This window comes from Hemibagrus wyckioides, linkage group LG21 (assembly GCF_019097595.1).
Source record: "Hemibagrus wyckioides isolate EC202008001 linkage group LG21, SWU_Hwy_1.0, whole genome shotgun sequence".
Taxonomy (NCBI): Eukaryota; Metazoa; Chordata; class Actinopteri; order Siluriformes; family Bagridae; genus Hemibagrus; species Hemibagrus wyckioides.
Window position 1 is genome coordinate 4928912 of NC_080730.1, and position 21771 is coordinate 4950682.

General features: G+C 37.2%; 1 protein-coding gene across 1 annotated transcript in view; it reads left to right on the forward strand.

Annotated features, from left to right (window-relative positions):
• The window catches only part of igsf21a (immunoglobin superfamily, member 21a), a 293873-nt gene that overhangs the window by 148093 nt on the left and 124009 nt on the right, over window positions 1–21771 (forward strand). Inside the window, exon 3 of the mRNA XM_058372829.1 lies at window positions 21608–21729. Coding sequence (XP_058228812.1) covers window positions 21608–21729 — 122 coding nt within the window. The remainder of the gene's footprint in view (window positions 1–21607; window positions 21730–21771) is intronic.

Consider the following 21771-nt stretch of genomic DNA (forward strand, 5'->3'; position numbering starts at 1 on the left):
CTCTGAATATGGGCCTTGATGAGCATGTTTAATTAGCAAACCTTTGTCTGTATCCCTCATCCTGTGATACCATACGGTGAGAATCAGGATTAATCAACCCACACTTTACCAGCTTAGCACAGTATCTACAGCTGCTATAGCTTAAGCTGTCACTGTATGCTAGTTTAAGTTTACCCTCCAGGGTAAATTTCTCTATATACATTTAGCATAAGAGCGGTTTATATCTGTCAAATAAGTGCTCAGCTTTTCAGTTAGCTTTCACTTGCTAGATTTTTTTGTGTTCTTACTTGATTCTTTTTTCCAGTGAGTTTGCTTTTGTTTGCTATGCTGTCGTTTGTTTGATAGCCTTCTGTGTATAACGTAATCAGCGGTTTGCTGTGTTAGCTTTATCCTGCAAGGTTAGCTACCTCATGCTCAGTTGTTTGTTTGTTGGTTTTACCTCCTGTTGTATTCACTCACAGGATGTTATTGTTTGAAAGATTAGCTTTGGAAATTCAGTAGTCATCCTTTACCCACAGGATTAGCATTTACATCATATTTGTATTATTTTCTACTAGTTTGTGTTTTCTTATTGGGTGTGTTCTTACATGTCTAGGTTAAGTTTCTTTGCTATGTTGTTTTGTTGGCCTTTTGAAGAATGTTTGCATTTGTTGGCTATATTAGCTTTTGCACTAGAATAGCTAACATCCGTTTGCTATGTATGCTAAGTTTAGCTTACAAGTCTTCTTTTTGTTTATAAGATTAGTTTCAGTCTTGCTCACGGGGTTAGTTTTCACTTGTTCAATATTATTATTATTATTATTATTATTATTATTATTATTTCTTTATTTATTTTTTTAAGGTTGTGTTTTCTCTTGTCAGCTTTTGCTCATAGAGCTAGTTTTTACTTTTTTTCACCTAGTATAGAATTATTAAAAACTAGACTTACAGAACGTTTTTTTAGATGAATAAACCTTATTATGACTATTAGATAGATGTTCATTAATGTTTATTCAATTGTTAAAAATTGTAAAATAAAAAACAAAAAATAAATTATTATTGTTATTATTATTATTAATAATAATAATATCATTAATAATATTAATAATAATAACAATAATATTAATACTAATAATAGTAATAATAATAATAATATTAAGAGTATATTATATATCTTTTAGTGGTACTACTGATCTGTTCAGCATTCAACATTTTTATTTATTTATGTATTTCTAAGTGTAGGATTTTTTTTTTTTTTTTTAATTTCATAAGAGGCTTATATTTGAAAAAAATAAAATAAAATAAAAAACTGTGTATGTAAGGTTCTTCCCGAGACTCATGGCAATTTCTGCTGAGGTGCTACTTTTTTTTTCCCCTCAGCATTGGCAAGAAGTAAAAGAGAGGGGGTGGGAAGATGTGTCTTTCTGCCTTGATAGGCTGTCTAAAAAGACTACCTATCTACCTCCTGGCAGGGCGGCTAAGGCAAAGGGACAGCTGAAGCTCTCTATATCAATTTGATCTCAGTTACACCAGAAGGTCCGCCAGGAGCATTTTCGCAAAATTAGTACAGTAATGAGGAGAATATTCAACAGCAGATGCACACACACAAATGCATACAGTATGCTATACTATACACACACACTGCTGTTTGACTGTAAGACTATTTGAAACATTCTTTATTAGATTTTCGCTATATAAGACAAGTAGCGATACACAAAAACTGTATTGTAACACAATATGTAATAAATATCGCAGAATCACTTGTCTATAGAATATTTGCTGGACTAGTTTGTAAACTTTGACACAAATCAACAAAATATGAATTTTACGGAGGATAAGCCAGAACCATCAAAAAAGAAAAAAAAAAACATTTTTTTAACCAGTGTGATCAGAATCTTCCAAACTTGTAAGTTTGTTTTTATTTATTTAAAACATTTTTTAAATTAATTAATTTGATTATTAAATTTCTCACAAGGTTAAAGTCCCCGCAGAACAGAGTCAAAGATTTGGTAGTTCATATTAATAGGAGAGAAATAAATCATATCAATCCTTTTTTTAAAAAAATATATATTTATATATATATTTATCAATATCCCTTGATCATAATTGGTGAAATCATTAATAAGTGGTAATAAATTATAAATAAATAAATAAATAAATAAATAAATAAATAAATAAATAAATAAATAAATAAATAAACAAACAGAAACTATCCAGAAAGTAATTATTATACAGTATCTTCCTGCTGAAGTTACAAAAGTTTAGCTGCTTTTTTTTTTTTACATCTGTACAGCGTTTTGTGGTCAACAGGGGTTTAATTTGTCAGCAAACTGGCATGTATTATAGTGTAAGATTGCTGAATATCGACCGTTCCCACTACCAAGTGTGCAATACTCCATTCTGGCTTATGAGTCCTCTGAGACCTTAGTGTGCAAAAAGCGAACCTCATAATGCAAATATAAGGGCATGTTATTGTGCACACAAATATTCACTCTTCCTTTCTCTCTCTCTCACTCTCTCTCTCTCTCTCTCTAGCACACACACACACACACACACACACACCATAGGGACACCTGAAGAGGAAATCTATGTGAATGAGACAATGTGAGATATGACACATAGAGAACTAGAGAAACCAAATGCACAACTATCTGAATCCTCCAGAATTTTTTTATTTTATTTACTTGTGACATGTCTATGCTGTTTGCGTCAATGAATTTGTTCTTATAGCAGCATGAGCCTCAAATCAAGGTGCCAATACTTTTTCACACCCAGCAGCACATGGAGTGCAATATGTCTGAATATAAATATTAAATATCCACCATGATAATTCCCAACTTACTAGATTTTCATTAATAATACGTTTCTTGTGTAAATATTCTTGTGAACTCATATATTCATAATTTAATTTCTTTTAATTTCTAATAATTTTGAAGAATCAAAATATTTTATATCTTATATTAAATATAAAAAAAATGCATAATTCAGATTTTAAATTCATTTTTTTAGAATTAAAAAAAAATATATTAATTTTAAATTCACATTTTGTTTGTCACATACACAAACATCTGCATTATGACTTGAGGTGAAATTCATTTTTCATCTGTCCGTGTCATAAAGATAATAATAAGAATAAAAATGACTAATAAAAATGTTTCATAAAATAAACTACAAATAGAAATGTAGTAAAAATAAAATGTAACTATGTAGGTAGGAAATGGGAAAAAAAAAACAGAAAATAAGAAATACAGATAGGTGGCAGAAGAGTATGACTATTATAGAAAAAGTGCAGTTGTTTGCAGTTGTGTCTCTATAACTGTTGTGTTTGATCACTCAAAGAGCAGTGCTATTTTTTTTAGCTCCGCCCACATATCCCCATCCAGAGAACCAAAGAGAACTTCAGCACAGCCACTTGGCCACAAAAATAATGACAAAATATGGGATCATGTATTTCTTCTTGCACCATGATGTCCTGTGTGGTCAAGTGGAAAAGCACTATTAGTATCCCCTCCACACACACACACACACACACACACATCCAGGGTTGTTGTAGCTCCAGCAGAAGTAAGAGACTTGTAGAAGACAGTCTCTCCAGCACTCCTTAAACTGTGACTAAGACCTCATCATGCATCTGTGCCAGCAGTGTGGCAGAGAAACTCTGTCCTCAGGCACACATTCGTTCGCTCTCTCTGTGGAATGGAGAAAAGAACATTAAGTCAGGCACCACAGGGAAAATTTATTAAGTGAGGCCTCCCACACCCACACCACCGCATGCAAATAGCCCAATCCGATGTCCGGGAACCCAACCGCATCGCTCGCTTCCAATAATATCGACTCCTGATGCTGACAGCACGAGCCTGACACATGCTAATTAATTGCGCCACGCTAAATGCCCAACTTCCTTCAGCTAATAATAGTTTACACCATTCCATTTAATAACTCTGTGTGCTCCAGGACCATGTAAGAGATATTTGGTACAATCAACTTCAGTGTTGTTCATTAACATTTCGCTAGGAGGCAGGAAGTTAAAAAAAAAGCAGAGATGAATTAAGCACAGCGAGCCAGAGTAAACACAGTTGAGAGAACTTGACCCCGCTATAGAGGTATTGTTTGCGTGACTTTCCAATGCCGAGTGGCTCAGGGCTGCTACTTATTGTAGAAAGCAGTTGTTTAAACATTTAAGTGTCTGCCTACACACATTGCATAGTTGCTGTGCTCTGTTTTTTTGTTTGTTGTTGTTGTTTTTTGTTCTCTTAGTAGTAGTAACAATTCAGCACTTAATCCATCTCTGCTATATTGACCAGAAAATTCAAATCCTGAGACTGACGAAACCCTGAGCAACGTACTGTACCTAATCCTCTGCAACAAGAGCAGCTGACACATGATTATAGCAAAATTGGCTTAAAACTTTAGGAAGCTGATATGATAGAAACGTTAATTGCATCGCAAACAAACAAACAAGCTAACTAACTCAGCAGCTAGCTTAGATTCATGAGTGCAGGTTAGCACAGAACCTAAACTAAGCAGAACTGTGCTCTTTTTGCTGCTTGAAACTCTAATCAGCTCCCTGAAGATGTATTCATATAGCTTTTTTCTTTTTTAAATGGCATATTACACACTAATAAGTTATGAGTAATAGTGGGATGTGCTTCGAATGAAACTTGGGGTGCCATTACTTTCCCTCAAACGACACATAGAGTGCCTGAATATGAAAGATTGTGCATTTAGTTCTCTACATACAGTACATTCTACAACAGCATTATGTTATACACTCTATAGTGAGCAAATATAAGCTGCGTCCTAAAGGAGTGTCGTCGGCCATCTTGAAATTTTTTTAGTTCTCTTTCAGGATCAGTGCCTGGTAGCCCCGCCCCTTTTTGTAGCTCCTGATTAATTGTGATTCACTGTCGATTGCACAGATCTCATTCAGACCTCATCCAAGCCTTATTCCCTGTGCTTATTTAAACACTTATTTATTTATTTATTTATTTATTTATTTATTTATTTTACTTCCTGCTTTTGACCCACACCTCTTTCTTTCATTTTTTTTTTTTTTTTAAACTCATGTTATGAACATTATCTATGATTCATAGATTTATCCCAATAAATTCCACACTGAGTTCCTGCACTCCGGCCCTTCTTCACCTCCTTCTCATTCTTTCCGAATCGAAGTAAATACAGAATTTCTTTCAGCAAAGAATTTCATCAAGTCCATTAACGCTTGTATTCTGTTCTTCCTCACTCTTAAGTCACTTCAGAAAATGCATTAGCACCAGATCAATAAATGGAAGATAACCTAAACCATGTAACTGGAATGTGAGCAATTATAAAGACCTTGGTGAGGAAGTCATGAGTAAAAATGCTGCTTTTTTTTCTCTTTGAAGCACATTCAGAGAGCCTAAAGATTGGCCCAAATTTGACTTGACACTGCTCTGTGTGTGAAAAGGCGAAGTCTTAAGGAAGCAGTCCACCATGAACATTTCACTCGCTGCTTTTAAATACGTATGACATTTCTGGTTTATCTCTAAGCCCTCCTGCTCAAAGGTCCTCTTTGAAGGCTTTTTCGGTTGCCGCAGGAGATTACAATCCAGCCAGCGACATGGACGACAAACTAATCAATGAGTATATATATATATATATATGAAGAAAATGGCGGAAGCATGCTTGACTTTCGAGCAACGCAAGTTCAGTGGTATTGTAAATTTGAAAATGTGTGTGAAGTTCAACGACAGTGGCAGTGTGTGTTTGGGGCAGAAACACCAACACCATTAACAATCACACAAATACCTGATGCTGTTTGTACAGTAGTTGACCGAAATCAAAAGTGTCTGGATGCTAATGATGACCACTTTGAGCACCTTAATGTGATTTCATAACTCAAACACACATTACAACTACCCTTTGAATGATAGATAGATAGATAGATAGATAGATAGATAGATAGATAGATAGATAGATAGATAGATAGATAGATAGATAGATAGATAGATAGATAGATAGTCCCGCTGTAATTTTGCAAAATTTTACTTGTAATTGTTGCAGTCAGTAATGCTTGATTATGCTGCAGATTTATTCCAAATTTGTGATGTAACATGCAGATTTTTGTGTTTTTTTGCCAGATCTACTTAAAAATCACAAGCCCAGAATTCTTCTTTTAAACTCCTACCAGTAAAGACAAATATGTCATGACTTTTCTTATATGTAAAGAGCTGTACTCACATTCGTCCTCCTACGAATATCGCAAAGTTTACTTGATTTTTTAGTTAATTTTCACGAACCTGAGATCATAAAATCCTGGTGGGACTGGGTTTATATATATAAATATATAAATATATACGATGGAGAAACTCAACTCAGAAGCACACAAAGGCACCCCTGAAAACTGCACTTAAAGGTAGAAAACCTTGCTTTTTGCTTTTTTTTTTTTTACTTTAAAAGTATTACCTAAGGGCGAGTTCTTTGTGTGGGTGAGTGAAAAGCTGATACGGATTTTATATATTCATTCGAATTATACAGCGATGCTGTTGAATCCTTGATTCTGATTGGTCAGAAGGTGTGGCTCTGAGAGATATTCCGTCTATGTTACATTCATTCATTCATTCATTCATTTATTCATTCTACAATACAAGTCATTTATTCATTCGTTCGTCCATATGTACGTTCATTCATTCATTCATTCATTCATTTATTCATTCTACAATACAAGTCATTTATTCATTTGTTCGTCCATATGTACGTTCATTCATTCATTCATTCATTCATTCATTCATTCATTCATTCATTCATTCAACAATACAAGTCATTCACTCACATATTCATTCATTCATTCATTTAATCATTTATTCATTCAACAATACAAGTCATTTATTCATCCATTCATTCATTTGTTCATATATTCATTTGTTCATATATTCATTCATTTGTTCATATATTCATTCATTCATATATTCATTCATTTGTTCATATATTCATTCATTCATATATTCATTCATTCATATATTCATTCATTCACATTCATTAATATATTCATTCATTTGTTTATGTAGTCATTCATTCATTCAGTTATTCATTCAACAATACAAGTAATTTATTAATTCATTCATTCATTCATTCATTCATTTATTCAACAGTACAAGTCATCCGTGAGTCACTTATGTAACTCTTTATGCAATGTAACTCTAAATAAATAAAAAGTTTTCACACTCTGCTGTGATAATATTAGCTGTTTTCCACATTTGTGACATCATTAATTATTTTCCTTTGACAGCACCAAGTGTTTTATTCCTTACTTACTTCACATTAACAACGAAATAAAAGATAAATCTCTTCCCTGATTCCCTGCATCACTGATAACCCTCAAAAGGATGAAGTCTCTGTCTCGATACTAGGTGTAACGTAAAACCTGCTAGACCTCTGATAAGGGTTTTAAAGCCTTTTCTTTGGGTATTATTCAAAACATTGGCTATAAAAATCCTTCAAATTTCTCCTTTGGATGAAAAATTGGATGAAACTCGTGCATGATGCATGCAGTCTGAATAACGCCATTGGCGTCATTTATGCTAAGATGCATCAGTGCAACGCAACCCAGCACAACCGAACAGAACAGAACAGAACAGCGCTAAGGCATGCTGTCAGCCTGGTTTCTGCATAATGCCGAGCATCCATCACTCAGATTCGAGCCGATCCAGATGGCACGAGCCGCCGTCCGTCGGGGCTGGAAAAATATTCATGTGGAAGCTTCCAAACATATGCAGTGACACTGGCTCCTTTCTGGCCTTTAACGGCTTCCGGGCCATCTGTCCTCTCACGCCCTAATCCGTCTTTTCCCCAGAGGTCAAGGAAGTGACATTTTCATGTGCTACATAACATGTTTACATGGAAGGTCAGAGTCATTAATAACAGACTGATTTCATTACCTGTGTTTTAGACGCCTTAGTCTGGCTCTTCGGACCTAAGATGAAATGATAAAAAGTCCCAGTTATGACGTGCGATGAACCCAGGTTGATTAATCTCTCTCTCCACAAAGCACCAACAAGGAGCTTTTGTTTTTGGTGTCCTTCCTTTCTTCCTCTGCTCTCATTGATCATGTGGATCGAGCATCGAGATCAAATGAAAGGTTTCACCTTGGTCCTGTCTCCATTCCGGCCTTATTTTTAGATACACAGCCTGTGGATTATGTAATGGACGATTTTGTCTCCTAGTTGACTTAAGGCTTATGTAACACTCCAGAGTTTTCTCCCTCTTTCTTTTTCTTCCCTTTCCCCATTTGTATGCATGAGTGCACGTCAGAGCGTGTGATCCAAGGCATCGCCGTGGCGTGTGACATTCCTCCCGAGCCTCGCCTAATTTGACAGGAAATGACAATAAGTAGGAGTTCACACATGCAATTAACATGGGGAAGGGAGGGGGTCTGCAGGGAGATGAACACTTTAAGCAGGATTTATTCACTACTGTCAGAGACAAATAGACTGAATCTGCTCTCTCCTCGTCTGAGAATTGAACGTCTGGATAGCAGGAAGTCGAGTCTTTTCGATTTGGTTTCATAACCCGAAGCTTTTCACGCTCAGAAACCAGATGCAGTATCATTACAGCCTGAAGGGGGTTAGGAATTTGGGAACGTTGGCAAGCAGGGTCAAATAAAAGCATCGTAACATATGTAAATATCATCATTACATGATCCCTACTCTCTCTCCCTCTCTCTCTCTCTCTCTCTCTCTCTCTCTGTTTATTCAGCATGATCTTAATTTTGCAGTGCTTTTCTGAAACCATTTTGCAGTGCTTTTCTGAAACCACAATGCTGATTCTTTCTCAATGTATGCATTCATTTTCTATAACTGTAGCTCTGATTATATTGCAGGCCATAGAGTTTATGGTAGATTATTGCTTTCCTCCTAATACATTATTACTCCTATAATAACAGCTTAGACAAGGTCTCATATGGTGGACGAACTATATCATTTAAACCTGACAATAAGCAGATTAATGTTAAGTGGCATGAGGTTTTTATTATCATTTTGAACATTTATATCTGATGCAGTACACAGTGAAATAAAATGTTCCATCTGGACCCTGGTGCTACAAAAGGCAACACTAAACTAAGTGCTAAAGAGTGAATAAGTTAACAAAATTTTTTATAAAAAAAATTACTGAAGATTTCAGGAATAATGGATGTTCAACGGCATTTCATGTAACTGTAAATGGATAAAAAGGACAACATGCTCGTATTTAATTTTCTATATTGTAATTGTTGGGGAAAATGCAATGAGGAGGCATTTTGTTATTAGAAAATAATCAACAATAGGATGGGATTAAACCCTAAATGGGAAAGCAGACCATAGCAGAGCTCCAAGCACACACACACACACACACACACATTGAAATTTAGGGCACATGAACCGGAAAAACCTGGAAGCCAAATTCAACATTTAATTCAATCCAGAAGATGAAATGTCCGGACTGACCACTGCGGTGTAGGAAGCCTAGATCTCTGACAACGTGATGTTCATTTTTGAAGAGGATTTGGGAGGAATTTCAGCACCTGACTCATTTATGAGAGAACTTTTTGCACCTCATCTGCCTTGAAATGCACATAAGTTGCACCTCAGGCTCATGTAACCCAAACTCAGGATGAAAATGCTGAACCATCATGATGCTTATAGCTGGGTTTTTAATTATATAATTGAATAATGAATTATAAGTGTTTGTGTAGTGTAGAGTAACAATATACTGTAAATAGTGTCGGAGTCGCCATGCTTTGTGTTCATGTCACTTTCAGTCCTCAACCCTGGCCTCTTTTTCTGTCTGATGTGTATGGATTGTCAATATATAACCGTATCTGAGTGTATACTTATTTTGTCAATAAGCATCACACTATAAGCTCACATGCTGATGTGATGGCTTTCAATCCATATTACACATGTTTATAATTAGGGCATCTGAACTGGAATAATAATAACTGGAGGGAAAAAAGCCAGATTCGATCTATAAAGCAATTCAGAGCATAAAATATCCAGTCTTTAATGACATGATATTCGTTTTTGATTTTGAACAAGATTTGGGATGAACTGCAGTACTCATTTATTAAGGAACTTTTCGCACCCCCATCTAAAAAATCGTCTTTTAAAACGCATAGAAATTGCACCTCAGGCTTGAGTCAAATCACAGCCTGTCACACAATCGTTCCCTTTTTCCATCCTGATTTTGGGCCCATTAGGAAGAAAGCTGAGCGCACTTGGGAGGTTGAGGCAGGTCCTAATCTGTCTGCCACTCCCTGAGCCAATCACAGCTCAGGCCTGCCTGTTGGAGTGACACACGAATGTCACCCCCTGATAGCCATCATGTGGTGTTTCTGGCTGTACGGCGTACACCCTCATTACCGCATTGTTGTTGTTTTATTTTTTTCCAGCCCGAGGACAGGTACAGGCATCACTTTCGGACAGCGGTCGTGAGGTAGCGAAGTCATATGGATATAAATATGAGAATTCAGTGTCTCGCTGTGCTTACATGCCTCATTACTGCATTATTATATAAGTCCGCCTACAAAAAGTTATATAGGAAAGGAGATTGCATGACAACACCACTCACTTAGAGGCAGAGGAGAGTGAAACAGGACGGAGGTGAATCAGCGTGTGGGGGGTGTGTGGCCACGAAACACAAAGTTAGACATTTTATTTTAACTATTTAGTTTTAAATCGATTTAAATTTCCTTTCGCTGTATGAAAGTCCAGCTCAGTAAAAAAAAAAATAATAATAATAAAAATAAATTCAAAATAATAATAATAATAATAATAATAATAATAATAATAATTATTATTATTATTATTATTATTATTATTATTATTATTACTATTTATTTAATTATTTTTTAAATGAAAAATATCTTTGAAAAATAACTACAAATATTTTGCTCAAATAGTTAAAACATACTTATTTTTTTTTAAATATAGTTTTACACCGACTTAAATTGCCTTCTCCTTTATGAAAGTCCGGAATAGTGAAAAGCTCAGTAAATAAATGAATAAATATAAATAAATAAATAAATCAATCAATAAATAAATAAAATGATTATATATTAAAAAAAAATAAATATATTTTAAATAATAAAAAATAAATATATATTATAAAAATAAAGAAATATTTATATAGGGTATCCCAAAATTCTCCACATGTATAGAAGAAATAACTTCCATCCATCCATTTTCTGTCTTACTTATCCTGCACAGGGTCATACGAAGCCTGGAGCCTACCCCAGGGGACTCAAGGCACAAGTCAGGGGACACCCTTAACACATCTCTGGCACAATCAAACATATACTCACACATTACAGACCATTTAGAAATAAAAAATCAGCCATTAAATCACTTCTTCGGACTAGGAGAGGAAACCAGACTGCACAAAAAAAAACCCTGGAAGCATATGCAAACCCAGGACAGGGATGGGAATTGAACCCCCAACCCTGGAGGTGCAAAGAAATCAGGCTCACTTCTAAGCCAGATTGATCAGAAAACAGACTCTAAATGACATTTCTTTGTAAACACACATGGCAAACACACATGGCGTCGTCTCTTCCAGTTTGGCAGCAGGGTCATGTGTGATGTGCTTGCCATGTTTCCTTGTGACAGAGTCCTGCTCCAGCCATGAGAATGGTTTTAATATGTTCTTCTTTTGTCAAAGGGATGAGGGGATTTCGTAGCTTAGTGGTTAAGGTGCTGGACTACTGATTGGAAGGTTGTGATTTTGAATCCCATGTCCACCAAGCTGCTGCTGGGCCCCTGAGCAAGGCCCTTAATCCTCAGTTGTGTAAAAAATGTGATATGCTCTGGATAAGGGCGTCAGTGCCGGAAATGTAAATGGCAAGAGCTCAGATTTTGCTTAAAGGTGATGAATTCCATTCCTTTTTGAGCTTTTGTTTGTTTGTCGTTAGTTTGTTTGCAGATGTTACGTTTACAATTACTAGCCACTGTGCAGATAGCTGTAACAAATTCAGGTAGTGTGTGTGTGATTCATGTGAAATTTTATACCGAAACTCAAACACACTGAAGTCTAATTTACATTTAAGACAACCTGCTGTGAGACTCTGGCTGAAACGACGGGATCCTGGAAACCCTTGAGATCCCTCGTGTTTTAAAAATCTTGAATTGTACTAAATATCTAGAGGATATGTGGAGGATTTTTAGAAAAGAAGATCTGCTACCAAAAGGCAGCGTCACGCTGCTTTAACTACAGGTTTTACCGTGTTTCTTTAAATAGACACACACTTGTACGCGGTGCTCATGCTGTTGTACTGATACTTAATGTTTCCATGCTTTGAGGTGTACATATATCATTGAACAAACCCCTTGTTCCCTCAGGAAATATGATTTTCTCCATTGTATGAGCCCAATATTATGCAAATTACCATGCAGATGAGCTATTGTGTAATGTGAGGACGAGGACAAAGCGCTGATCATCTCTTCTCTTTCTTTTTTTTTTTTTTTTTTTTTAGACTTTCAATAATTTGCAAATCACTCAAAGACCAGCAATAAATCTTATTAAACCCATAATCCCACATTGTTCATTCCATAGAGAGGAGCAGGAGGCGGCCGTGCTCCCTCTGTGATGTGGAGAGGCATCGGTTTGATTACATTTCTGCTTCCTGGCTCGGTGCCTCGGTTTTAAGGCACTGCGTTTATGCAGTCGAAGCCATCGCTTGAAAGATGAAACCGGGTCAATGGCAAACAAAGGTTGTTTACCAAAGCACTGGTGTACCTTCATGCACTGGATGTGTACAGAGTGTTATTGGCCAATGTTGCATCCTTGCATGGTTAGCTTAACAGCCTGATTTATTTTTCATGAAGTTTCAGATCAGCACAGGGGCCGTTCTTGTTCAGCACTGGTAATCATGTGTTTGTTGGATATATATTCATGTTAATGAGGCTATATTGTAAAAAAATATGAAGCATCTCAGTAGAATCCATCTGTAAATATGTTTACATACAGGCTGTTTATCAGGAAAAAAAAACTTTGCTCCATCTGCAAGCTGTTTGGCACTGAACTTGAGCTCAGGTCATGTCCAGATTAAAACAGTGTCCTCTGATGTGTGTGTGTGTGTGTGTGTGTATGTGTGTGTATCATGAGGGATGTGAGGATGATTCAGGGCTGCTGTATAAATAAATCCGGCAGGACAACCCTGGGAATTTGCATCTGCAGGCCATGCAGGGTTCTTAGAGGACTCGTTCCTACCTCCTCCCCGTTCCTCTACCTGCCTACATCTGCTTTTAATAGCTTTTCTATATAAATATTGTGTCTTAGTTTCTAAATGTAATGGCAAGCAGGACAAAATTATTTTCAAGGTGACAAACTGCTGACAAGCATTTCTTTCTCTTATTTTAACCTCAAATCACTTGTCAAGTCTTTTGCCAAGCCTTAAGTGAAAATAAAATAATAAAATAAGACAAGCTGATAGTGATGATCATGCAGATTTCAGGTTATGAGGATAAAAAAGTGAAAATGTTTGTAAATGACCCACACTTTCCAATCTCAGTCTGCCTTTTGTGCAGGACTCACAGACTGACTGTATGAATGGCTGACATTGACTGATTGACTGACTCACTAATTGACTGATTCACTGACTGGCCAAATCATTGTTTGACTGATTCACTAACTAACTGACTGATTCACTGACTAACTGACTGATTCACTTACTGACCAAATAATTAACAGATCGATTCACTGACTGACTGAATCATTCACTGACTCACTGACTGAGTGACTCTTTTGCTGACTCCCTGACTGACTGAGTGACTGATTCACTGACTTGCTGAATCATTCACCGATTCACTGACTGTCTAGTCGGCTAGGTTGTACAGTGAACGACTAAATGATTGATTTACTGAATATCTGGCTGATTTATTGTCATAGACTGTCTGACCAATTAATTGACTGACTGATTCAGAAACTAACTCACTGACTGACAAACTCACTAAATGATTCACTGACTGACTGACCAATCGATTCATTGATTGACTGATGCACTGTGACTGACTGATTCATTGACTGGATGAATTAATAACTGGTTGAATGATTCACTGACTAACTGACCGATTCACTGAATGATTCACTGACTGACTGCCCGATTCATTGACTGACTGCTTCAGTAACTGATCGACTGATTCACTGACTGATTCGCTGACTGACTAACTGACTAATTAACTGATTCACTGAATGATTCAGTTACTGATTCATTTCATATCTAGCAGACTTATTTCTGTCCTTGTGGGTTTTTTTTAGTTTCTTTGTTTAGTTCTCTTTTTTGCATCAAAGTGATGGGCTAAAACACAAAGAACTGTCTGGGAAAAGAAATAAAAGAAGCGCAATAAAAGTCTTTTCCTCAGTCATTTTGCTGCACCAGAGACTTTTACTCTCTCCAGTGTTTTTTTTCCCGCTGCCGTAGTTGAAGAGACACGGCCCACAGGGACACATGCCATTTCTTATAGAGATCCAAGTCCATTTGAATGAATGGCTCATAAAATGTGCCGAGACACCTAAGTAACTTTTTTTTTTTCTCTCTCCTTGTTACAGCATTCCCGGATAACAGAAGCTCTTAGCACTATTGACCTTGCTAAAATGTTAAAACTCACAATTACCTCCATTTTCTGACTTGTTTACCTTCCACACTATTATTATGTTTGGTAATAACCTCATCAACGAGGCGCCTTTTGTTTTCTGGCGCCCGTTCTCTTTATCGTCTTTCTCTCCTCCCATTATAAAAAAAAAAATAAAAATAAAGAAGTGGAGTTTTTTTCTCCTCTCCGTCGTCGTGTCATTCGATTTTGTTTATCAGAGGGAATGTAATAACCTTTGCCGTGCACCCCTTCTGCCACTCATGATGTGATTGCTGATTGATGAGCGCCCGCTGCTTATCTAATATTTTCATATGCACTCAAATACACACGAGCGCTTTCTCATTTCAGAGTGTATACAAGCGGCTGTCGGTATTCCATCTTCGCTGGGTTTCGTGGTTTCTCGTCATGCAGGATGTCGGTAAAAACTCACCAGTCCCATAGTTTAAGTTCAATCAGACCTGATTATGATGTCAATTGTTTTCTGGATATATCACTGCCCCAAAGATCTGAAACCATGTGACTACTACTTCATTTTTCTACAATATCTAACGTGGTTTAAACAGTGTGTACAAGCATATAGATGGCCAACATGACCAGACATTTATCCAGAGTGACTTACAGTTTATCTCATTTCATGCAACTGAGTAATTGAGGATTAAGGGCCTTGCTTAGGGCCCTGCAGTGGTAGCTCGGTGTACCTGGGATTTGAACTCACAACCTTTCAAGCAGTAGTCCAACGCCTTAACCATTAAGCTATCACATTCCAGAGCAATTTCAGTCATTAAGGAAAGTGTGCAAGGTGCCATGATTTGCACACAGAAAAGTATTTGCAAGCATGACAGAAAGCAATAAGGCTCACAGAAATAATCAGGGAAAGCACTTCAGTTCATTGAGCACTGAGAGGACATGCACACCACCACCGTGTTTTCCATCATCTACACTAAGTTAAAATGCAATTCTTTGCATTGTATGCCTATTTTTACTGGCACCCACTGATACTATTCTCCACACCCAGCTTGGCCATTTTTATGATCTTATTTAAATGCCTAAGCTCAGAAAACTCAGCACAAGAATTTCATTGCCAGCAGCAGTCGCTGTTTAAGTTTGACTACTGACTGGAAGGTCATGAGTTCAAATCCCATCTCTGCCAAGCTGCCACTGCTGGGCCCTTGAGCAAGGCCGTTAACCCTCAACTGCTCAGTTGTATTTATTTGGTAATTTTCTGAACTGCTTATCTCTGTGGTGAGCCTTGACTCTCTCCCAGGAGACACTGGGTACAAGGCAGGGGACACCATATACATATATAAAAATGAAAAGGGAAGGAAGGAAGGAAGCAATGAATAAATGAATGAAGCAGTGAACAAACAAAGGAATGAATGAATGGACAAATGAATGAATGAACAAATGGACAAATAAACAAACAAACAAATGAACAATAAAATAAGCGAAGAGGAATGCAAGGAACACAGGATGAAAGGAAGGAAGACCTTGGAGTCTCTCCTAGGAGACACTGGTTACAAGGCAGCTGACAACATATGCATATAAAAGGAAGGAAGGACGGCAGTCTTTGGAAACCAGAGTCAACAGAAGAAACCAGTAATGCATGAGAAGAATGTGAAAACTCTACACATGAAGGAAGGAGGCAAGAATCAAACCCACAACCTCAGATGTTCGAGGCAAAAAGGCAAACCTCTAAGTTGCTGTGCTGAATGCTGTAAAGGTAAATTGATTAAGCTTAAGTAGGTACTCCTATGTACTCACACTTACTCAAAAAAATGGTGCATTGATGCATCACTAGTTCAGATAGTATTTTCTGAATCTCTCAGGGTTCGATGTGAAGCCCATTAAAGTGTAAGCATTTTTCCTTGTTGTGATCTACACACCTTGTTTTGATACCAGTTCTGTCTCTCTACCACCTACCACCATCTCATCTTCTTCCATTTACATCTGTTTCCTTTATCCTCTTCTCTTTTTTTTCTTTCTGCCTATGTTTCTTTATTAACTTTTGCAGACTTCCGCTCAGACGTTCCTGAGAAACAATTCAAAACATCAAGAAGCCACCATAGGGACAGGTAGTGGGGTGTTTATTTAAAAACAGAATTACCTTGTTGTTGTTCTTGCAGCTTGCCTCATTTTCAAGCTTTTAATCTGAATCTAAAACAATAGCAAAAATCACATCCAGCAACTAGCTGCATCGACGACGTTCCAAATATCGACTGGCTTTTAGTTCTTGACCTTTTACGGCTTCGACTGCTTGCAAACTCACACTGAGATGGTGTGAAAATCCTGGCGAGCTTGCGTCCCGAAGTTTCACGATTATGAAGAGGAGCAGATGGCCTGGACAAACGTTGGGTCTGAACGGAGACGCCAGAGAGCTCAGCTCCTTGGGTGAAGTGGTGTGAGCTGTAGAAGAACCCTACAGCCAAATGAGCACTTCTGAGGGGTTATGGGTATGGTGAAAACCTATACATTTGTTTGCTTGTGCGTCAAAAATCTTCCTGAAGAGACGCAATCATCAGTCACATAGAGAACAATATTAATATTTCTGTGCATTGTGTGTGACATATGTAGTGATTATAACAAGTCAGCCCTATAGTAATGTTACATCTTACATCATACTTACAATGTCCAATCCAAAGTTTCCTCAGATTTAAACAAAACAAGACTGAAAGGTTTATTTCCATTCAGAGTAATGAGTCTTAGCAACAACAATCTTAATGCCTATTTATCCCACAAGACCAAGTATGTGGCTGTGTTTTACATCCAGCTTTTGTCTAAACGTGTTTGTGTATTTTATAACCTTTATGGACAGATGGAATCCCTCAACCCCTCTACAGGGAAAAAAATGCACTTAATTTCACACTTGAACGAAAGGTTTGCGCTAGCGAGAGCTACCAATGCAAAATTAATTAAACAACACAGGTCTCTAGCTACTTAACATCTGTGCTGGCTGAGTAAATATTACCCCGTGCCCTCGAATAGTTTAGCCTGTGCATTCATTTTATTCCCAATTCCTTTGTGTGCAGTGCTCGAGCAATTATAAGTCGATGCGCCACTAGTTTGCTTGTGCTAGCTGGAGGCATGGAGTGGGATTCCCCAGAGGTTCAGGGGTTACTCGGGCCGTTCCACACTGGACCATGAGGCTGGAATGAATTGTGTGTGAAATCAGTACTTGGAATTCAAGTACTTGTGTGTGTGTGTGTGTGTGTGTGTGAAAAACAGAATGGGACAAAATCTGTATGATTAGTAACATTATTATATAGAAGGAAGGGAGGGAAGGAGGGAGGGCCAAATGAATGAACAAATAAACTTTCATTTTAGTGAATGTAAATTGTTTGAACAAGCAAAAAGGAATGGAAGAAACACAGGATAAAACAAAGGAAGGAAGGAATTAAGAGAATTTGAAGGAAGGAAGGAAGGAAGGAAGGAAGGAAGGAAGGAAGGAAGGAAAGAAGGAAGGAAGGAAGGAAGGAAGGAAGGAAGGAAGGAAGGAAGGAAGGAAGGAAGGAACAAATAAAAATTATTATTTATGGAAGGAACACAGGAAGGAAGGAGTGAATGAATGAATAAACAAATGAACAAAGGAAGACGAAGGAAAGAAAGAAGGAAGAAAGGAGCAAATGAATGAATGAACAAATAAACAAATGAACAGAGGGAGGAAGGAAGGAAGGAAGGAAGGAAGGAAGGAAGGAAGAGCCAAATGAATGAAGGAATGAACTTTCATTTCAGTGAATGTTTATTTTTCGAACAAGGAAAAATGAAATGGAAGAAACACAGGATAAAAGAATGGAAGGAACGGATTAAGAGAAATTGAAGGGAGGAAGGAAGGAACGAAGGAACGAACAAACGATAAATGATTAGGGATGGATGTAACACAGGAAGGAATGAACGAGAAAGGAAGGAGCCAACAAATGAATGAAAGAACAAATGAACAATGGAAGAAGAAGGAAGAAAGGAGCAAAAGAATGAATGAACGAATAAACAAACGAACAGAGGAAGGAAGGAAGGAAGGAAGGAAGAAATGAAAAAGCAAATGAAGGAAGGAAGGAAGGAAGGAAGGAAGGAAATTAATCACGTCATTACTCTTTTAAACACCTGTCTTGACTTTAATAATGCAGTCAGGTAAAAGTGACACCAGTGCCTTGAGAATTGTTGTGAAATTTAACTCAATCCTCCAGTAACTGAGGTGTAATTTAGAGATCCATGAACCACAAAATGCTGGAAAAAAAACCTCAGAGTCTCACCAGTGACCAATTATCCACCTCTCTGTGATGCTACACTGCTGCTGGATGATGTGATTCATTTCTTTTGCTTAGGGAGGTTTGCTTTGGATCATGCTACATTATACTTACATAAGTATTCACCCCCTTGGACTTTTCCCACATTATAACCTTGACCTGTAATACTGAATAGCTCACTATACTGAAGCGACAGATATATGATTTGCAAGATTATTTCTTAAGAAATACAAAATAAATGTTGTCATTGCATAAGTATTTACACCTGTGTATGTGGAGAAATTCTGCCAAAGGGGGTGAATACCTTACAAGGACAGTGGTCAAGTTGAGAAAAACAGCAGACAAAGGACAAAATTTATTTATTTATTTATTTATTTATTTATTTATCTATTTATTTATTTATTTTACAATAAAACAAAAATCATAAGGACAGTGACTCAAATTCAGAAATACAGGCCAGGATTTTATTTTATTTTATTTTTTATTTTTTTGTTGTTTTATTATTTTAATATTATTTATATATAATATTTTTTTTGTTTTATTTTATAAGAATAAAAAAAATACAACAAAAACCAAAATCAGAAATTCAGAAATAAAAGAGAGAAGGACAAATTTTGAAAAATGGACAAGGTGAGGGTCTAAACATGGAAATAGCAATCCCAGAATTCAAGGCTTGTACCTTACATAACCTTTAAAGTTGGCAAGACTTGGCAGGGACACTGTTTGGTCTGGCTTTTTGTAGTCTGTAAACAGGAAGTGGTTGATATATGTGATGAGGAAGGAACAGGGAACTGGACGGAGGAGGACGGAGGGATGTGACGTTGTCATCGACGCTTCAGCGATGAAAACAAAAACATGACTATGATTTGCGTCACATCTGGCTAGCCTGCCTATAAATATGTCGAGAACGCAGAGGCCATCCACAGGGGAAAAGTAATCACAGCTATGAAGGCATATTTACAGCAGCCGTGAATAAGATAAGAGGAGAAAAATCTTTCGGAAATCCATTCTCATTCAACTAGTTCTTGGGCTTCAAATTGAGTGCTGACACTCCCATTAAAATGCTGTCAGTCTCACGCATTTCCTCTGTCTGTCTCTTAATATGTCTGCCAAAAACTCGCAAGTCATTCAGATGCTAAACAGACCGTCTTTCTTTCCCTGTAGAAATAAGCAGATAAGAATAGTGTTCTGCGAGCATGTCGGGAGTGTAAAAAACAGACAAAATGAGTGAGTGGTGCCTTGAATTAGCCCTCACCTTCTGAGTACCTCGTCACAATTCATTACCTCCCGCAGAGCCACGGACTGTTTAGCCACCAACAATTTCCAGCTGAAGCATCAGTCATGATTAGCACGCTGTGTTATAGCGAGCTACGTGCCTAATGCTACATAAGTAGTTGGTCGCTGATTACATCATGTTTAAACCATTTTTTGCTGAGCCCTTTTCAATTCTTCTCTCCTCTGCCTCTTTAAAAACCGACCGATAATAAAGCTAAACAGATCAGTGAGGTAATTGCTTGACTGCTAACTTTGCCTGCAGAAGAAGAGCTTCTTGTGTAGCTGCGTTGTGACTCTGCTAACATATCCTCTGTGTTTGAGGTTTGAGGTTTAAAGTGTGAGTTTGAATTGCTTGGATTTTCTATAAATGCAGAGCATCTCCATTAAAAACAAAAAAAAAATGATGACTGGCTAGCTCAGCACTGTATGATTAACCCTGTCCTCTCTGAGTCTCTCTGCTCTGTTGTACTCCTGCATTTGTTCATTCTAAAATGGAACTTGTATTAAGGGCAAAAAATTAAAAAGAATGGATTTTCAAGAAGGAAACATGGAATCAGAACAATAATGACTGCTGCTATTGTTAAAATGTTATTATGCTGATGATTGATTATATCTGTTGTTTTTACAACTAAACTACACAAAATGAACATTTGATACTCTGAATACAGGGAGGGAGGGAGGGAGGGAGGAAGGAAGGAACTGAAGTTACAAAGGAAGGAAGGAATGATGGAAATAAAGGATGGAAATGAAGTCAGAAAGGAAGGAAGGACGAAGTCAGAATGAAAGAAAGGAATTGAAATTGCAAAGGATGGAAGGAAGGAAGGAAGGAAGGAAGGAAGCAAATGAAGTCAGGAAGGAAGGAAGGATAAAAATGAAGTCAGGAAGGAAGGAAGGATAAAAATGAAGTCAGAAAGGAAGGAAGGACATGAAGTCAGAATGAAAGAAAGGAATTGAAATTGCAAAGGAAGGAAGGAAGGAAGGAAGGAAGGAAGGAAATGAAGTCAGGAAGGATAAAAATGAAGTCAGGAAGGAAGGAAGGATAAAAATGAAGTCAGGAAGGCAGTAAAAAGGATAAAAATGAAATCAGGAAGGAAGAAAGGATAAAAATGAAGTCAGGAAGGGAGGAAGGAAGGAAGGATAAAAATGAAGTCAGGAAGGAAGGAAGGATGAAAATAATGGAAGGAAATTAATTCATGAAGGAAGGAAAGAAGTGAAGTCAGAAAGGAAGGAAAATCAGGAAGGAAGGAAGGAAGGAAGGGAGGGAGGGAGGGAGGGAGGGATGGTAGGAAGGAAGGAAGGAAGGGAGAGAGAGAGAGAAAGGTAGTAAATAACCCAGCAATACAGAGCTGTAATTCTTCATTTTTTAGCTTCTGAAGCTCCATTTCTGACTTTTTCCAACAAAACATTAAAACCAGAACATCTATTTTACGAATAAAGGTCTACAAATGTTTAAAATCTATGTTGATCTCACAAAACTCAACATCCTCCATTTCCTCTCGCTCCTCTTACCAGGTTACAGATGGAGGCACAATTAAACAGAAGATTTTCACATACGATGCCATGTTTAATACCAACTATTCCCACATGGAGGACTACCGCAGGAGAGAAGACCTGGTGTATCAGTCCACAGTTCGGTAAGATTCCTGTCTTCCTTCATGCTCCACCTAATCAACTGC